Below are 19,506 nucleotides of genomic sequence, written 5' to 3' on the forward strand. Positions count from 1 at the left end.
CAAGCTTTGCTTCTTGATGATGGTCCCTGCTTCCCCTCCCAGTCCCTTCTTCTCTTTGCTTGATTCCTTTACGCCTGAGAATTCCCAAAGTTCCGGGATGAGGTAGTAGCCATGTCTCACATGCAAGTATAGGGGGCTCATAGAGGAACCAAGTCACCTCGGTTTCAATAGCATGCCCACGAGCTCTTGTCAACGGCCCACTTGGAATTTGTGGGGTTCATGGTGATCCATGGGATGCTTCGCACCACAGTGGCTCCTACATCATTGACTCCTGTGTGCTTCCTAGCTTCTAGCTTTCTATTTTCCGTCCTGTTCACCATGTCCGTTGCTCTTTCATGTTTATCATGTCATGCGAGTCCGTCAAACCTTTATTGTCATGTCAACCTTCTTTCTTGTCCTGATCCTTTTGTGTACAATTTGGCCCTTCTGGTTATGATATTCTTCTAGAGGATTTCAGTGGCCTCCTTTTGCATTCTTGTTGATCTATGCCCATTCTCTTGTCGCCGAGCTTCTTCTGCCGCTGGTTTCTTGTGCTATGATTTTTGCGACATGCTTCTTCTAGCCCACCTTGGCTTTACTCAACAGGTTTTTGAAGACTCCATGCTACAACTGACACTATAGAGACACTGATTTTGGATTTCACTATTTGTTAGTGTTATATTCTTCAAATGCAAGGAGTATTAATTGGTGGTCTAGGTTTCTTTACGTATTCGTATCAGTCTAGTTTTCCTTGCTTGTAATCCAAGTCCCTTGTAATATATATATTCCCCCTTGGGCTATACAATAGAGATAGGTTGCTCATCTAACAATGCTAACTTATTTCTATGTTTTAACCATACTATATGCTTTGATCCGTTGCAGATAAACATATAATCTTAATGGGGCATGATCATATCACTCATATAGAGGTAAGTTGGTCAGTCTCAAGTATTATATGTCTCTATAATCACTTTATCCTGACATTTCTTGTTCTTACTTTTTTGGGGGTACAGAAGCTCACGGCGGATGGTTCTGTTGCTGGTATGTTCTCTGCTGCAGTTTTCTAGAAGCATGTGATTTTCCACGCATAATTCTTCATATCAAATAGAGAAGAAGTGTGTTTATTTTTGCGTTTCTTTATTTCTTCTTGTGTATTGAATCCACATAGTCACTCGTTATGCAAGTTTCCATTTTGTGGAGATGATTCTCAGCCTCAAGGTACTGATGAAGTTAATTACACACAGAGGATTCCAAGTTGCATTATTTTTTTGGACGCTGCTTTGGTGCCGTAACTGCACCTGCAGTTGGGTCACTGACATGTGGGCCAGCTATCTGTTAGGACCACATGTCAGTGACCTAACTGCAGGTGCAGTTACGGCACTGAAGCTCAGTCCTATTTTTTTGTATGTTGTTCTTTATATGGATGTACCTTGTATTCCTTACGTGTTTCCTTTTTTGTAAAATAGACAGGAAATGTTGCCAGGAACCTGGCTGCGATGAAATTGTCAGTGGAAGGATAATGTACTGCAATAGTCACACTAGAGGGCATTCATCCCAACAGCTTGGTTACCTCCAGAGTTCACAGAAAACCTCAGATTTATACATGCCCCCTGTTAAAGGCAGACAGTGTACTGAACCCAGTGCCAGTGCAGAGCAAGATGTAAGTATCAAGTATGAGGGGAATGATCAAGGCAAACTCAATGATAGATCTGGGAATACTCAGGGAAACACTGGGCAACTAGTCTTGGGTGGCCCTGACACGCTTTGCAAGCACGACAACTGCAAAAAGCAGGCCCAGAGTAACACACTGTACTGCAAGCTACATAGTGGTGGTAGCAAGGGTTGCCTAGTACGGGACTGTGTGAAAGCCGCACATGGTGGCACACCTCTATGCATCGGCCATGGAGGAGGGAAGCGTTGCATCGTTGCTGGATGTCCAAACGCTGCATGTGGGCAGGGCCGTAGCGAGCACTGTGTGAGGCATGGTGGCGGCAAGAGATGCAAGTTCGAAGGGTGCGTGAAGGGCGCACAAGGGAACACAGACTTCTGCATCAGGCACGGCGGGGGAAGGCGGTGCAAATCCGAAGGATGCACAAAGAGCGCACAAGGACGCACGGATTTCTGCATCAAGCATGGTGGCGGCACCCGGTGCCAGTTCCAAGGATGCAACTCCAGCGCAAAATGGGGGACGGATCACTGCTCCATGCATCGGAAGAGTTTGCTGGGCGAGACGCCTGAAGCGCTGCCACTTCCTTCCGCCAAGCGTCGCGGGGCCAAGAAGCCCAAAAAGGAAGTAAAGCCGCCGCTTCTGGCCTCCCAGCTGACCGTCACCACTGCTGCGTCTACTGCTGGGAGCAGCACGCCGCAAGCAAAGGGTATTCTTCACATGCCTTCAAACCGTGAGTTGTCGCACAAGATCGTGATGGCGGCCGGGCAAGCCGCCATGGCTCCTGCCCAGGTTTTACCACTGTCCACGAAACCTCCAGCGCCGTCGGGGACGGAGAAGGAAGCGGCGACGAGCAGCACAACGCTGAATCTTTAGAAAACATCCATGGTGCAGGTGATTGCTTGCATCATGCAGGCTGTCAATCTCTGATTACTGTTTCGGACCGAAAACATCCATGGCTTTAGGAGACGGAGACTCGTCCATGGTAAAAGTTGTTGCTGCCGGCTTGACGTCGATTTTTCTGTTTGGTCTCTTTTCCGTCTAACATGTCAAATCTCTATATTCTGTAATGGCGTGTGGTTGGTGCGTGGTTGTGTGGGAACTGCTCGTCGGACTATATGAGGTTGTGGACGATTGGCTAGAAATCTGCATCATCCTGCAATGACGTGCTTTCGAATGAACCTGCTGAGGAGGGAGGTCTTTCTCCGTGCTTCACTGTCGTTGCCGAGTGCTGACCACGGGGCTATCTTAGTCCGTGAACTGGGCTATGTCCACGGACATATCTGGACATTGTATGACCATGTCTGCTTTTCACTCTCATTTGTCTGTGCACGTAGTCGTGTTCTCCAAATTGTCTGCTCACGTGCACATAATTACTATGGCATCCAAATTGTCCGGTCATGTGGAACATATAATTACTATGGCGAAAAAAGAAGATGTTGTCCGGTCACGTGTGTATAATTACTATGGCATCCAAATTGTGCATATAATTACTATGGCATACAAATTGTCTGGTCATGTGCATATAATTACTATGTCACGTGGAAGACGTGGAAGATATTGCTCGGTCACGGGAAGTGCTATTATGAGCTCGGGCTCATATATGCTCCTTTATCTCCTACGTCCACTAGCGCCAAGATTCCCACCACGTATATGCCTATGTATTCAAAGTAGTATATGCAATTCTTTTGCAGACCATGGCCTACCCACCAACCAGACTTAATGTGACGGCCGCCGTCTCATGCTTGACGTCTCAGACGGTGCTCAGATGACACGCACAGACGGAAACATTGTCCAAACCCACTCATTTATTTGCAGCCACCAATCCATCAACCCACTTTCCTCTGCAAGATTCATTCGCCTCGTCCCCTCCCATTATTATTTCTTCCTCAATTGCGCATGGAGTTTCTCCTCTGTCATGACCAGTAAAAGTATTATTTATTAAAAAAAATCCAATTTTATTTGCAACAAACATTATAGAATTGTCTACGCACGTACAAAAATCACCGAAGAAAAAACATACCTAAATGCTCTGAGAGAAAAAAAAAACAATGCTTCAAAACGACTATTTTTAAAAGCATTTTGAAGTAATGATTTTGCTTTTTTTTCAAAGCAATAGGAATCTTTTCCTCACAAATGGTTACACGTATGTATAAATTCATCAATGCTTGTTGCCAAAACATTTGACTTTTTTTACTATTTTTTCATTTTTGTGTTCATGATGTTGCATTTGAGCTTGGTGCAGGAGGACATTTTCGTGCAAAGTGCCAGATCAGAAACAATGACCACCTTATCTTGTTCAAGATGCACTGCCGCCACACAAAATTAAGTAACAAGTAATTAAGCAGCACCACCCACAATCTCCAATATACAGAATGTATTTTCCATGTAATAATTTTAAGCAATAATCTGCAGGTCAATCAAAAAACACCCCCTTGATGTGGCAATTTTGTTTCATGTCCATCCCGCACATGTCTACTGTTTGAGCATCGACTACGTCGGCAAAAACTCGGCCATGGCAGTGTCGCTCAATCACTGCAGCAGCAATCCAAAAGTTTTGCCACGGCAGCTTACATGCAACACTGTCTTGGCAATGAAAATTTTATGGCAACCCTTTCCCTCCCGAATTATTCATTCCGGAAATTTTATGCACCTTCAACATTTGCATTGCCACCACATCCTCCTTGGCTTGAGCTACCTCCAACCTCTGACATTGTGGTCGACACAAGTTATCCGTACATCCGCCCTGATAGGCACTATATACTACTCTCAAACATTCAACAATTCCACTAACCTAAAGAACCCCTGAATGTGTATCCAAGCTCACAGTCATGACGCTGGATCCTCCCACAAGAATTAGTTCCAGCATCAGCTGCCCCTCCTTCCATGCCAATTCCAGAACCAAGTGCAGCAGCAACACCTCCACCTGTACAAAAGGAAAGGACAGTTTTTTCAAAACAAATAGCCCTTGACTAATCAAAGCTGGTAGACACCGTGACATGCACCGGCACCACCGCTAGCTGAAACATCTGAGATGCTTATCTCTGGTTCACCCACCCTTTTGGACTCTGTCGCCACCCTTTCCAGTGCCACCACTGTATTATAAGTTTATAACCTTGCTCCTTGTCACTTCCTGAGGATGAAGCACATTGCTTGTCAATGGGTTGGTCATATCGGTAACACAGACTCTTTTCACGGGCACTCAATTTTATATTACCTGCACGACGCGCACGAAGGTCATCATCCTCACTTGCCATGCTGTGATTATCACTTGAAGTGTCTTCGGTTTCTGAGGTTTCCGATCGACAAATCGTTTCAACAATGTTCGAGAACCTCACTCTCCTCCGCCTTTTGTTGCCTCTTTCTGACTTCTTATTCCCCTACCGTCTCCAAGACCGCTTTAGTAGAACCCATGTTCCCTGTCTCGGAGGCACCACCAACATACCTCCGTCCTGCGAACCACATTTATTTAAGTATGTATTTCAAGCACATTTCAATTGACAAATTTATACCACAGTTGACTAACCTACAATTTTTGCCTGCCAGCGACGATTACTGTTTCCGGCAGCCACATTTCTCCCAACAACTCCACCTATGATCGACACAATACCTATGTCAGCGACATGATTGGGAGAATTGTGTTCTTGTCTCTACCACAAACTTAATATGAACTGTATGACACAATACTACTTTTCTCAGTATCATACCTGTCGAAGCACCCTCATCAAAGATCTCCCCTAAATCAGGAACCAGTTGTAACCAAATTTTCCAAACTGAAATAACAAATTCTTGTTCTCTTCTCCTCAATAGTTCTCGCCCGAGTCTGTCGAACAGAAGCATCATATACTTCTGCACAAACATATCCATTAGACACCATCACTCCTTTATGCGCTCATCGTTGCACATAAAACACCTTCGAAATACGGCTTTGTCCATTTCTTTCTGATCTCGAGAAGTTGAGTCATGTACGGGCGTCTCCATAGCTTGTATTCATCCAGCAGCATCACCCACCCATTCTCAAACCCATCTACCGTGAGCATGTAGTTCACCACCTCATGGGACTCTGCTTGAATTCACTCTTCTTGGTGTACAGAGGGCCCAACGTTTACTTTGCGTTCTTGAGCATGTGATACTTGCACCGCCAGCATGTGGTGTCTGGCATAATGCTCTTTGATAGCCAGCTCCATAGCCTGAATAGGGTCTGCAAAGCACACCAGGAAAGCAAGAACTTACCAGTAAGTATAGTCATCAGAGGAGCGCCGCCCATCACTCTAAGAAATTCTGAGAAAACATTCAGAACTCTCAGTTGTCTCATCACAAACAAGCACCTCTGCCAGGATGGTACTCTGGAAATGACTATTAACACCAACAATAGGCTGAACAACATTTCGTACAAATTAGTCCAGTACATGGTGTCAAATGTTATCACATCCCTGAAAAATGTGTACTGCAGCCTGCTGTTTCCACTTGCCCACATCAGGTTGTTAATCCCGCCCTCATTGTCAGCCTGAATTTTGTATGTGAAATGCGGATCCTTGGCCCCAATTTCAGCAAACACCTCCATCATCATCGACCTGCTCCGTATTTATCTTCCCACGGAGATTGCGCAAAGACCTTTTGGTGAATGGCACATTCTCCATTGATCCAAAGAAGTTCCCTATGATACCATACAACTTCGCAAGGTTGGCATTGTTTTGCCGCAACTGCTTTATCAGATATATATGCTTGTGCCATGGCCAATGCACCATCTCGCCAAAGTTTGGTGAAAGGGAATGGTTGTGGCTCTCCCAATGCTCTGTGATGTACCACCCAGCGTCTGACATTTGCAACGGCAAGACCTTGTGTTCTTAACACCAACTTTACCCTGCATATGTAATCAATATTTTTAGAATGCAGAAACTACAGAATAACTGCAACTAATAATAATCGCACTGACGCGAGTTGGGCAGGGTGGTCTGCTCGGTGCGGCAGCACCTGCCTATCCTCAGCCTGCAAACGCAGCCAACTCACATATTAAGTGCCTGAATTCAGTAAGCAGTATTTTTCTCAATTAAACTGTCTGGGTTCAGTAAGCATGATTCTGTTTATTGACTGCAAATCCCTCTTTGTTCTAAAGCCATGATTTATCCTCCACTCATCCAAACTTTTCTGACAGCAAGAACAATTCTAGCACTAAGCTAGTTGTTCTAACGCAGCCAACTCACATTTTAAGTGCCTGAATTCAGTAAGTAGTATTCTCTCAGTTCAACTCTCTGGGTTCAGTAAGCATGATTCTACTTATTGACTGCAAATCCCTAGTTGTTTTAATGGCACGATTTATTCACTCATCCCAACTTTTCTGTAAAATCTCTAGATCACTGACAGCAAGAACAATTCCAGCACTAACCTCTTGTTCCACGCAGTCACCACCCGCGGATTCATCTTCCCAACTGACAGCTCCGACGTCGGAGGCGAGCTCTCCCTCCTATCCGCCGCCGCCTCCTTGGCCGCGAAAATCTGAGCGTCTGCGCTGTCCACCGCCCGTTGCTGCTCCGCCACCTCCTACTCCTCCACCATAGCGCCTCCCGACGGCGCTTGCGGCACAGGGACCGGCACCAAGCTCTCGCCTACTTCTGCAAGGAGAGTGGATCTGATCCACCACAGACAAAATCCTTTCAGTCACCATAGCCAGCCGTCTAAGATTTGGGACGAAATCGCCAGACAAGTGAGGATCTACATACCCGTCGATTGGCTGCATCAGGAAATCCATGGTGCCTCGCCGCCACCGCTCCTCTTCTCTACGCTGCAGGCCCGAGCTTCCAAATGAGCACCGCTCTAGGCAGAGAAGATACTGGACCCTGCATTCAATTTCCGCCAGTACCCAACCCGCCGAACGGAAAGCGAACTTCCCGACGGATCAGACGGGCCCGCTGATTCTGATCCACGGCTCACCTTGTCGGCGGTGAACGGGCGTAGGCTTGCCCGTTAAAGAATGCTATTTTAATGCGCCAACATGGCCCACCACCCCCCGCTGCGACGTACGTATATCTCCACAGTGCGCATTTTCTAGCAGCCCACCAACGCCCGTATAAACAAATGGCTCGGATCCAGATGAACCATCGAACGAACTGGATATCGGGCTCATTTGAGCTCGTGCCCAGTTACTCCACGTCACTTGCTAGGTCTTGTCTAGCGGTACCTGTGGCATGTAGCCTTCTTATCACTTGCATGCATGATAAATCGGGGAACTGAGTTATCCTAAATACATGTATGGCAGCTACACTTTTTGATGGCAGTGAGTGCATCCTGTCCAAGCCGTTGGATCTCGGCGCGCTCGTGTGACTGTGATGCTGATTCTTGAAAGGTAAACGCATGTATGGTGGGGCGGGTGGGTGTACCTTGTTATTCGATTGCTGGGAATCCTTTTTTATTTTGGAGGAATGCAAGCATGTCCCGATGTCGTTCCATTTTATTCCGTTCCAATTATTTTGAAGTTATAACTCATCGCATCCTGGGGTTGAAGAAGCGGTTAAGTGGCACATTGTGCTAAGTGCTCGTACCGTTGTCTAATCTCAGCTTTATCGCCTTATACATATTAGTTAAGCGAGAAAACAAACGACTACATACGAGCTCTATAGTGGACCACCGAAGATCCGTTTTTACCCTTAGGCTTTTCACGACGAGCTCTTCAAAACTAGATCACATGGATATGTTTTGGTGATTTTTTTTTCAAAATCAACTTCAATGCTAGATGAGGCAACTTTAGTGCTAAACATAAGCAACTTTCCTAAATCATGTGTACTAGTGAATTCACTTAGCAAGTATATTGTAGAAAACTTAGAAATGATAGCACACAACTTTCGTCATATATAGGCAACTGAGCATCATAGGTAGGCAACTTTGAAATTACATGGAGGCAATTTTCAACACTAAGGCGTTGTTTGGATATGATGGTTATACCAAACCAGTTTCTGCTAATCATGTTTAGGCATCTAACCACCCAAAACAACGTTTGGTTAGTATAACTAATCCATGGATAGGAAAAACTTGGTTTCCCAAAAACCGGACAAACGAGTATTTGGAAAAACGACTATTAGTCCTTTTCCCATGAACCAGTTTAGCTTATCCTTCGTTTCGACCACAAATGGCTTACATGAGATGCGTCTAGTACGTCCATTATGGCAAGATTAGTCGTTTCAGATGGCGTGGCTACTTCTTCAGTTGTTGCTTTATTTATAAAGCGAGGCAAAAGCCTATTTCAAGAGTCTGTCAATCATGTTTTCAAGGACATCAAAACTTCAAATTATCCCTTTGAAATCGGTGCGGGGTCAAAATACCCTACATTTGCTTGTGTTCATGGTTAACTAAATACAGTATATATGTTTTGCCTTTTGGCGAAAAAAAGTGTTGCTTGTTGGTTTGTTTTTTGCGGGAAATGTATTGCTTGCTCTTATTTAAATTAACTTCTTGGATGCGGCGCAGAGTTGAAATTTCGGATGAAGGGTGTGACTATATTTCAGTCTGTGTGATGTGGGAATTACGTGTTGTATTCCTCTGGTGCAAACGCACGTATATATGATGTACATGAGTGGGCCACGATCTCAACTATACAAGGCAACTAGGAGGTGGGCCCAATACACAGATATGCACAACACATATACTCAACACCCCCCCCCCCTAGTCGAAGCGGCACCGCGGCTGACGCAAAGACTGGACCGGAACTCCTCAAATGACGCCATAGGCAAGCACTTGGTCATGATATCTGCAAACTGTTGGAAAGTAGGGACGTGTAAACACGAATATGGCCAAGGGCCACCTGTTCCCGAACAAAATGAATATCCAACTCAATATGCTTGGTCCGTCGATGATGCACCGGGTTAGCTGAGAGGTAGACCGCTGAGACGTTGTCAGAGTAGACCACCATGGCACGGTCAGCAGGGAAAGAGAGCTCCTGAAGCAGCTAACGGAGTCAAGAACACTCGGCGACGGCGTTGGCCACCTCACGATACTCAGCTCAGCACTGGAACGAGAGACCGTAGGCTGTCGCTTGGACGACCATGAGATGTGTGGGGGTCCAAGGTAGACACAATAGTCCGAGGTGGAGCGACGAGTGTCAGGGCAGCCCGCCCAGTCTGCATCGGTGTAGGTGGTGAGGGCGGTGTCGGCGGAGGCGTGAAGCGTGACGCCAAGATCCATAGTGTCGCAGACATAGCGGAGAATCCGCTTGACAGCAGCCCAGTGAACGTCCCGAGGAGCATGCATATGGAGATACACCTGCTGCACGGCATACTGGATCCCTAGTCAAGTCAGAGTGAGATACTGAAGAGCACCAACGACATATTAGTTAAGCGAGAAAACAAACGACTACATACGAGCTCTATAGTGGACCACCGAAGATCCGTTTTTACCCTTAGGCTTTTCACGATGAGCTCTTCAAAACTAGATCACATGGATATGTTTTGGTGATTTTTTTTTCAAAATCAACTTCAATGCTAGATGAGGCAACTTTAGTGCTAAACATAAGCAACTTTCCTGAATCATGTGTACTAGTGAATTCACTTAGCAAGTATATTGTAGAAAACTTAGAAATGATAGCACACAACTTTCGTCATATATAGGCAACTGAGCATCATAGGTAGGCAACTTTGGAATTACATGGAGGCAATTTTCAACACTAAGGCGTTGTTTGGATATGATGGTTATGTTGGAAATATGCCCTAGAGGCAATAATAAATAAGTTATTATTATATTTCCTTGTTCATGATAATCGTTTATTACCCATGCTAGAATTGTATTGATAGGAAACTCAGATACATGTGTGGATACATAGACAACACCATGTCCCTAGTAAGCCTCTAGTTGACTAGCTCGTTGATCAATAGATGGTTACGGTTTCCTGACCATGGACATTGGATGTCGTTGATAACGGGATCACATCATTAGGAGAATGATGTGATGGACAAGACCCAATCCTAAGCATAGCACTAGATCGTGTAGTTCGTATGCTAAAGCTTTTCTAATGTCAAGTATCATTTCCTTAGACCATGAGATTGTGCAACTCCCGGATACCGTAGGAGTGCTTTGGGTGTGCCAAACGTCACAACGTAACTGGGTGGCTATAAAGGTACACTACGGGTATCTCCGAAAGTGTCTGTTGGGTTGGCACGAATCGAGACTGGGATTTGTCACTCCATGTGACGGAGAGGTATCTCTGGGCCCACTCGGTAGGACATCATCATAATGTGCACAATGTGATCAAGGAGTTGATCACGGGATGATGTGTTAACGGAACGAGTAAAGAGACTTGCCGGTAACGAGATTGAACAAGGTATCGGAATACCGACGATCGAATCTCGGGCAAGTATCGTACCGCTAGACAAAGGGAATTGTATACGGGATTGATTAAGTCCTTGACATCGTGGTTCATCCGATGAGATCATCGTGGAACATGTGGGAGCCAACATGGGTATCCAGATCCCGCTGTTGGTTATTGACCGGAGAGTCATCTCGGTCATGTCTGCATGTCTCCGAACCCGTAGGGTCTACACACTTAAGGTTCGATGACGCTAGGGTTAAGGAAGTTTGTATGTGGTTACCGAATGTTGTTCGGAGTCCCGGATGAGATCCCGGACGTCACGAGGAGTTCCGGAATGGTCCGGAGGTAAAGATTTATATATGGGAAGTCCTGTTTTGGTCACCGGAAAGGTTTCGGGTTATCGGTAATGTACCGGGACCACCGGAGGGGTCCGGGGGTCCACGGATGGGCCCCAGAGGCATACATGGGCCAAGTGTGAGAAGGCACCAGCCCCTAGGTGGGCTAGGGCGCCTCCCACCATGGCCCATGCGCCTAGAAAGGGGAGAGGGGGCAAACCCTAAGGGCAGATGGGCCCTAAGGCCCATGCTCCCTGCGCCTCCCTCTCCTCCCCCTCTTGGCCGCCACCCAAAACCCATCTAGGGCTGCCGCCCCCCCTAGGGGTGGGAACCCTAGAGGGGGCGCAGCCCCCTCCCCTTCCCCTATATATATACTTGGCCTAGGGGCTGCCCAATACACGCGATTTGATCTCTCTCGTTGGTGCAGCCCTCCCTCTCTCTCTCCTCATATCCCGTAGTGCTTGGCGAAGCCCTGCAGGATTGCCACACTCCTCCATCACCACCACGCCGTTGTGCTGCTGCTGGATGGAGTCTTCCTCAACCTCTCCCTCTCTCCTTGCTGGATCAAGGCGTGGGAGACATCGTCGGACTGTACGTGTGTTGAACGCGGAGGTGCCGTCCGTTCGGCACTAGGATCTCCGGTGATTTGGATCACGACGAGTACGACTCCATCAACCCCGTTCTCTTGAACGCTTCCGCTTAGCGATCTACAAGGGTATGTAGATGCACTCTCCTTCCCCTCGTTGCTGGTCTCTCCATAGATAGATCTTGGTGACACGTAGGAAAATTTTGAATTTATGCTACGTTCCCCAACAGTGGCTTCATGAGCTAGGTCTATGCGTAGTTTCTATGCACGAGTAGAACACAAAGTAGTTGTGGGCGTTGATTTTGTTCAATATGCTTACCGTTACTAGTCCAATCTTGATTCGGCAGCATCGTGGGATGAAGCGGCCCGGACCGACCTTACACGTACTCTTACGTGAGACTGGTTCCACCGACTGACATGCACTAGTTGCATAAGGTGGCTAGCGGGTGCCTGTCTCTCCCACTTTAGTCGGATCGGATTCGATGAACAGGGTCCTTATGAAGGGTAAATAGCAATTGGCATATCACGTTGTGGTCTTTGCGTAGGTAAGAAACGTTCTTGCTAGAAACCCATAGCAGCCACATAAAACATGCAAACAACAATTAGAGGACGTCTAACTTGTTTTTGCAGGGTATGCTATGTGATGTGATATGGCCAAAGGATGTGATGAATGATATATGTGATGTATGAGATGATCATGTTCTTGTAATAGGAATCACGACTTGCATGTCGATGAGTATGACAACCGGCAGGAGCCATAGGAGTTGTCTTTATTTATTTATGACCTGCGTGTCAACTTAAACGTCATGTAATTACTTTACTTTATTGCTAACCGTTAGATGTAGAAGTAGAAGTAATAGTTGGCGAGACAACTTCATGAAGACACGATGATGGAGATCATGATGATGGAGATCATGGTGTCATGCCGGTGACGATGATGATCATGGAGCGCCGAAGATGGAGATCAAAAGGAGCAATATGATATTGGCCATATCATGTCACTATTTGATTGCATGTGATGTTTATCATGTTGATACATCTTATTTGCTTAGAACGACGGTAGTAAATAAGATGATCCCTCGTTAAAATTTCAAGAAAGTGTTCCCCCTAATTGTGCACCATTGCGACAGTTCGTTGTTTTGAAGCACCACGTGATGATCGGGTGTGATAGATTCTAACGTTCACATACAACGGGTGTAAGACAGATATACACACGCGAAACACTTAGGTTGACTTGACGAGCCTAGCATGTGTACAGACATGGCCTCGGAACACAGAAGACCGAAAGGTCGAGCATGAGTCGTATGGTAGATACGATCAGCATGAAGATGTTCACCGATGTTGACTAGTCCATCTCACGTGATGATCGGACACGGCCTAGTTGACTCGGATCATGTAATCACTTAGATGACTAGAGGGATGTCTATCTGAGTGGGAGTTCATAAGATGAACTTGTTTATCCTGAACATAGTCAAAAAGGATTTTGCAAATTATGTCGTAGCTCACGCTTCAGTTCTACTGTTTAGTTATGTTCCTAGAGAAAATTTAGTTGAAAGTTGATAGTAGCAATTATGCGGACTAGGTCCGTAAACTGAGGATTGTCCTCATTGCTTCATAGAAGGCTTATGTCCTTAATGCACCGCTCAGTGTGCTGAACCTCGAACGTTGTCTGTGGATGTTGCGAACATCTGACATACACATTTTGATAACTACGTGATAGTTCAGTTAAACGGTTTAGAATTGAGGCACCGAAGACGTTTTTGAAACGTCGCGAAACATATGAGATGTTTTGAGGGCTGAAATTGGGATTTCAGGCTCGTGCCCATGTCAAGAGGTATAAGACCTCCGATGATTTTTCTTAGCCTGCAAACTAAGGGAGAAAAGCTCAATTGTTGAGCTTGTGCTCAGACTGTCTGAGTACAACAATCATTTGAATCAAGTGGGAGTTGATCTTCCAGATGAGATAGTGATGTCTCTCCGAAGTCATTACCACCAAGCTGCTAGAGCTTCGTGATGAACTATGATATATCAGGGACATATATGATGATCCTTGAGATATTCGCGATGTTTGACACCACAAAAGTAGAAATCAAGAAGGAGCATCAATTGTTGATGGTTGGTGAAACCACTAGTTTCAAGTAGGGCAAGGGCAAGAAGGGATACTTCATGAAACGGCAATTCAGCTGCTGCTCTCGTGAAGAAACCCAAGGTTGAACCCAAACCCGAGACTAAGTGCTTCTGTAATAAGGGGAACAGCCACTGGAGCAGAATTACCCTAGATACTTGGTAGATGAGAGGGCTGGCAAGGTCGATAGAAGTATATTGGATATACATTGTGTTGATGTGTACTTTACTAGTACTCCTAGTAGCACTAGGGTATTAGATACCGGTTCGGTTGCTAAGTGTTAGTAACTCGAAATAAAAGCTACGGAATAAACGGAGACTAGCTGAAAGGTGAGATGACGATATGTGTTGGAAGTATTTCCAAGGTTGATCAAATATCGTACGCTCCCTCTACCATCGAGATTGGTTATAAAACCTAAATAATTGTTATTTAGTGTTTGCGTTGAGCATAGACATGATTGGATTATGTCTATCGCGATACGGTTATTCATTTAAGGAGAATAATGGTTACTCTGTTTATTTGAATAATACCTTTAATGGTCTTGCACCTAAAATGAATGGTTTATTGGATCTCGATCGTAGTGATACACATGTTCATGCCAAAAGATAGTAATGATAGTACCACCTACTTGTGGCACTGCCACGTAAGTCATATCGGTATAAAACGCATGAAGAAGCTCCATGTTGATGGATCTTTGGGCTCACTCGTTTTTGAAAAGTTTGAGACATGCGAACCATGTCTATTGGTATATATGCATGAAGAAACTCCATGCAAATGGACCGTTTTGACTCACTTGATTTTGAATCACTTGAGACATGCAAATCATACCACATGGGCAAGATGACTGAAAGCCTCGGTTTCAGTAAAATGGAACTAGAAAGCAAATTGTTGGAAGTAATACATTTTGATGTGTGCAGTCCAATGAGTGCTGAGGCGTGTAGTGGATATCGTTATGTTCTTACTTCACAGATGATTTGAGTAGATGTTGAGTATATTTACTTGATGAATCACGAGTCTGAATTATTGAAAGGTTCAAGTAATTTCAGGGTGAAGTTGAAAGATCGTCGTGACAAGAGGATAAAGTATCTATGATATGATCACAGAGATGAATATCTGAATTACGAGTTTGGCACAGAATTAAGACATTGTGGAAATTGTTTCACAACTAATACAGCCTGGAACACCATAGTGTGATGGTGTGTCCGAACATCATAACTGCACCCTATTGGATATGATGCATACCATGATGTCTCTTATCGAATTACCACGATAGTTTATGGGTTAGGCATTATAGACAACCACATTCACTTTAAATAGGGCACCACGTAATTCCGATGAGATGACACCGTATGAACTATGGTTTAGAGAAACCTAAGCTGTCATTTCTTTAAAAGTTTGGGGCTGCGACGCTTATGTGGAAAAAATTTCAGGCTGATAAGCTCGAACCCAAAGCGGATAAATGCATCTTCATAGGACACCCAAAACAGTTGGGTATACCTCCTGTCTTAGATTCGAAAGTAATAAGGGATTGTTTCTAGAATCGGGTCCTTTCTCGAGGAAAATTTTCTCTGGAAAGAATTGAGTGGGAGGATGGTGGAGACTTGATGAGGTTATTGAACCGTCTCTTCAACTAGTGTGTGGCAGGGCACAGGAAGTTGTTCCTATGGCACCTACATCAATTGAAGTGGAAGCTTATGATAGTGATCATGAAACTTCAGATCAAGTCACTACCAAACCTTGTGGGATGACAAGGATGTGTACTACTTCAGAGTGGTAAGTGATCCTGTCTTGGAAGTCATGTTGCTAGACAACAATGAACCTACGAGCTATGGAGAAGCGATGGTGGGCCTGGATTCCGATAAATGGCTCGAGGCCATAAAATCCGAGAGAGGATCCATGTATGAAAACAAAGTGTAGACTTTGGCAGAACGGCTCGATGGTCGTAATGCTATTGAGTACAGATGGATTTTAAAAGGAAGACAGACAATGATGGTAAATGTCACCATTAAAAAGCTCGACTTGTCGTTAAGATGTTTTTTGACAAGTTCAAGGAGTTGACTACGATGAGACTCTCTCACTCGTAGCGATGCTAAGAGTCTGTTGGAATTATATTAGCGATTACTGCATTATTTATGAAATCTTGCAGATAGGATGTCAAAACATTGTTTCCTCGACGAAAGGTTGTATGTGATACAACCGGAAGGTTTTGTCAATCCTGAAAGATGCTAATAAGTATGCAAAGCTCCAGCAATCCTTCTAAGGATTGGAGTAAGCATCTCAGAGTTGGAATGTATGCTTTGATGAGATGATCAAAGATTTTGGGTTTATACAAAGTTTATGAGAAACTTGTATTTCCAAAGAAGTGAGTGGGAGCACTATAGAATTTCTGATGAATATATGTTGTTGACATATTGTTGATCAGAAATGACGTAGAATTTCTGGAAAGCATATAGGGTTATTTGGAAAGTGTTTTTCAATGGAAAGCCTGGATTAAGCTACTTGAACATTGAGCATCAAGATCTATAAGGATAGATCAAAAAGCTTAATAGTACTTTTAAATGAGCACATACCTTGACATGATCTTGAAGGTGTTCAAGATGGATCAGTCAAAGAAGGAGTTCTTGCCTGAGTTGTAAGGTATGAAGTTAAGACTTAAAGCTCGACCACGGCAGAATAGAGAGAAAGGACGAAGGTCATCCCCTATGCTTAAGACATAGGCTCTACAGTATGCTATGCTGTGTACCGCACCTGAAGTGTGCCTTGCCATGAGTCAATCAAGGGGTACAAGAGTGATCCAAGAATGGATCACAGAACAGCGGTCGAAGTTATCCTTAGTAACTAGTGGACTAAGGAATTTTCTCGATTATGGAGGTGATAAAGAGTTCAACGTAAAGAGTTACGTCGATGCAAGCTTAACACCTATCCGTATAGCTCTGAGTAGAGATGCCGGATACGTATAATGGAGCAACAATTTAGAATAGCTCCAAGTAGAACAGTTATTTGGAATAGCTCCAAATAGAACGTGGTAGCTACATCTAGGAGATGACATAGAGATTTGTAAAGCACACACGGATCTGAAAGGTTCAGACCAGTTGACTAAAACCTCTCTCACAAGCAACATGATCAAACCTAGAACTCATTGAGTGTTAATCACATAGTGATGTGAACTAGATTATTGACTCTAGTAAACTCTTTGGATGTTGGTCACATGGCGATGTGCCCTGTGAGTGTTAATCACATGGCGATGTGAACTAGATTATTGACTCTAGTGCAAGTGGGAGACTGTTGGAAATATGCCCTAGAGGCAATAATAAATAAGTTATTATTATATTTCCTTGTTCATGATAATCGTTTATTATCCATGCTAGAATTGTATTGATAGGAAACTCAGATACATGTGTGGATACATAGACAACACCATGTCCCTAGTAAGCCTCTAGTTGACTAGCTCGTTGATCAATAGATGGTTACGGTTTCCTGACCATGGACATTGGATGTCGTTGATAACGGGATCACATCATTAGGAGAATGATGTGATGGACAAGACCCAATCCTAAGCATAGCACTAGATCGTGTAGTTCGTATGCTAAAGCTTTTCTAATGTCAAGTATCATTTCCTTAGACCATGAGATTGTGCAACTCCCGGATACCGTAGGAGTGCTTTGGGTGTGCCAAACGTCACAACGTAACTGGGTGGCTATAAAGGTACACTACGGGTATCTCCGAAAGTGTCTGTTGGGTTGGCACGAATCGAGACTGGGATTTGTCACTCCATGTGACGGAGAGGTATCTCTGGGCCCACTCGGTAGGACATCATCATAATGTGCACAATGTGATCAAGGAGTTGATCACGGGATGATGTGTTACGGAACGAGTAAAGAGACTTGCCGGTAACGAGATTGAACAAGGTATCAGGATACCGACGATCGAATCTCGGGCAAGTACAATGCCGCTAGACAAAGGGAATTGTATACGGGATTGATTAAGTCCTTGACATCGTGGTTCATCCGATGAGATCATCGTGGAACATGTGGGAGCCAACATGGGTATCCAGATCCCGCTGTTGGTTATTGACCGGAGAACGTCTCGGTCATGTCTGCATGTCTCCCGAACCCGTAGGGTCTACACACTTAAGGTTCGATGACGCTAGGGTTATAAAGGAAGTTTGTATGTGGTTACCGAATGTTGTTCGGAGTCCCGGATGAGATCCCGGACGTCACGAGGAGTTCCGAAATGGTCCGGAGGTAAATATTTATATATGGGAAGTCCTGTTTTGGTCACCGGAAAAGTTTCGGGGTTTATCGGTAATGTACCGGGACCACCGGAGGGGTCCGGGGGTCCACCGGGGGGCATGGGCCCCAGAGGCATACATGGGCCAAGTGTGAGAAGGCACCAGCCCCTAGGTGGGCTAGGGCGCCTCCCACCATGGCCCATGCGCCTAGAAAGGGGAGAGGGGGCAAACCCTAAGGGCAGATGGGCCCTAAGGCCCATGCTCCCTGCGCCTCCCTCTCCTCCCCCTCTTGGCCGCCACCCAAACCCATCTAGGGCTGCCGCCCCCCCTAGGGGTGGGAACCCTAGAGGGGGCGCAGCCCCCTCCCCTTCCCCTATATATATACTTGGCCTAGGGGCTGCCCAATACACGCGATTTGATCTCTCTCGTTGGTGCAGCCCTCCCTCTCTCTCTCCTCATATCCCGTAGTGCTTGGCAAAGCCCTGCAGGATTGCCACACTCCTCCATCACCACCACGCCGTTGTGCTGCTGCTGGATGGAGTCTTCCTCAACCTCTCCCTCTCTCCTTGTTGGATCAAGGCGTGGGAGACATCGCCGGGCTGTACGTGTGTTGAACGCGGAGGTGTCGTCCGTTCGGCACTAGGATCTCCGGTGATTTGGATCACGACGAGTATGACTCCATCAACCCCGTTCTCTTGAACGCTTCCGCTTAGCGATCTACAAGGGTATGTAGATGCACTCTCCTTCCCCTCGTTGCTGGTCTCTCCATAGATAGATCTTGGTGACACGTAGGAAAATTTTGAATTTATGCTACGTTCCCCAACAGGTTATACCAAACCAGTTTCTGCTAATCATGTTTAGGCATCTAACCACCCAAAACCACGTTTGGTTAGTATAGCTAATCCATGGATAGGAAAAACTTGGTTTCCCAAAAACCGGACAAACGAGTATTTGGAAAAACGACTATTAGTCCTTTCCCCATGAACCAGTTTAGCTTATCCTTCGTTTCGACTGCAAATGGCTTACATGAGATGCGTCTAGTACGTCCATTATGGCAAGATTAGTCGTTTCAGATGGCGTGGCTACTTCTTCAGTTGTTGCTTTATTTATAAAGCGAGGCGAAAGCCTATTTCAAGAGTCTGTCAATCATGTTTTCAAGGACATCAAAACTTCAAATTATCCCTTTGAAATCGGTGCGGGGTCAAAATACCCTACATTTGCTTGTGTTCATGGTTAACTAAATACAGTATATATGTTTTGCCTTTTGGCGAAAAAAAGTGTTGCTTGTT

At 45.2% G+C, this 19,506-nt stretch overlaps 1 protein-coding gene and 1 long non-coding RNA gene across 4 annotated transcripts; one reads left to right on the plus strand and one right to left on the minus strand.

Moving 5' to 3' along the window:
* The first annotated feature begins 59 nt into the window (after positions 1-59).
* LOC125513796 (probable WRKY transcription factor 19) lies at positions 60-2,956 on the plus strand. The gene is made up of 3 exons (XM_048679005.1): positions 60-908; positions 993-1,020; positions 1,446-2,956. Exons 1-3 carry the CDS (start codon positions 879-881, stop codon positions 2,519-2,521), a joined length of 1,134 nt encoding a protein of 377 aa, XP_048534962.1. The 5' UTR covers positions 60-878; the 3' UTR covers positions 2,522-2,956.
* A 1,014-nt stretch (positions 2,957-3,970) lies between these two features.
* On the minus strand, positions 3,971-7,601 carry LOC125515761. 3 transcript variants are annotated; one of them, XR_007287115.1, is made up of 8 exons: positions 7,366-7,601; positions 7,032-7,274; positions 6,582-6,634; positions 5,353-6,509; positions 5,172-5,237; positions 4,863-5,097; positions 4,703-4,778; positions 3,971-4,571 (listed from the first exon to the last, which is right to left on the minus strand). It is a non-coding gene; the product is annotated as an uncharacterized LOC125515761 (long non-coding RNA). The 3 variants fall into 3 exon arrangements; XR_007287116.1 differs by lacking the exon at positions 6,582-6,634 and having other exon boundaries at positions 3,971-4,352; positions 4,440-4,571; positions 7,366-7,599; XR_007287114.1 differs by lacking the exon at positions 6,582-6,634 and having other exon boundaries at positions 7,366-7,598.
* Between the last annotated feature and the right edge of the window lie 11,905 nt (positions 7,602-19,506).

This window comes from Triticum urartu, chromosome 6 (assembly GCF_003073215.2).
Source record: "Triticum urartu cultivar G1812 chromosome 6, Tu2.1, whole genome shotgun sequence".
Classification (NCBI taxonomy): Eukaryota; Viridiplantae; Streptophyta; class Magnoliopsida; order Poales; family Poaceae; genus Triticum; species Triticum urartu.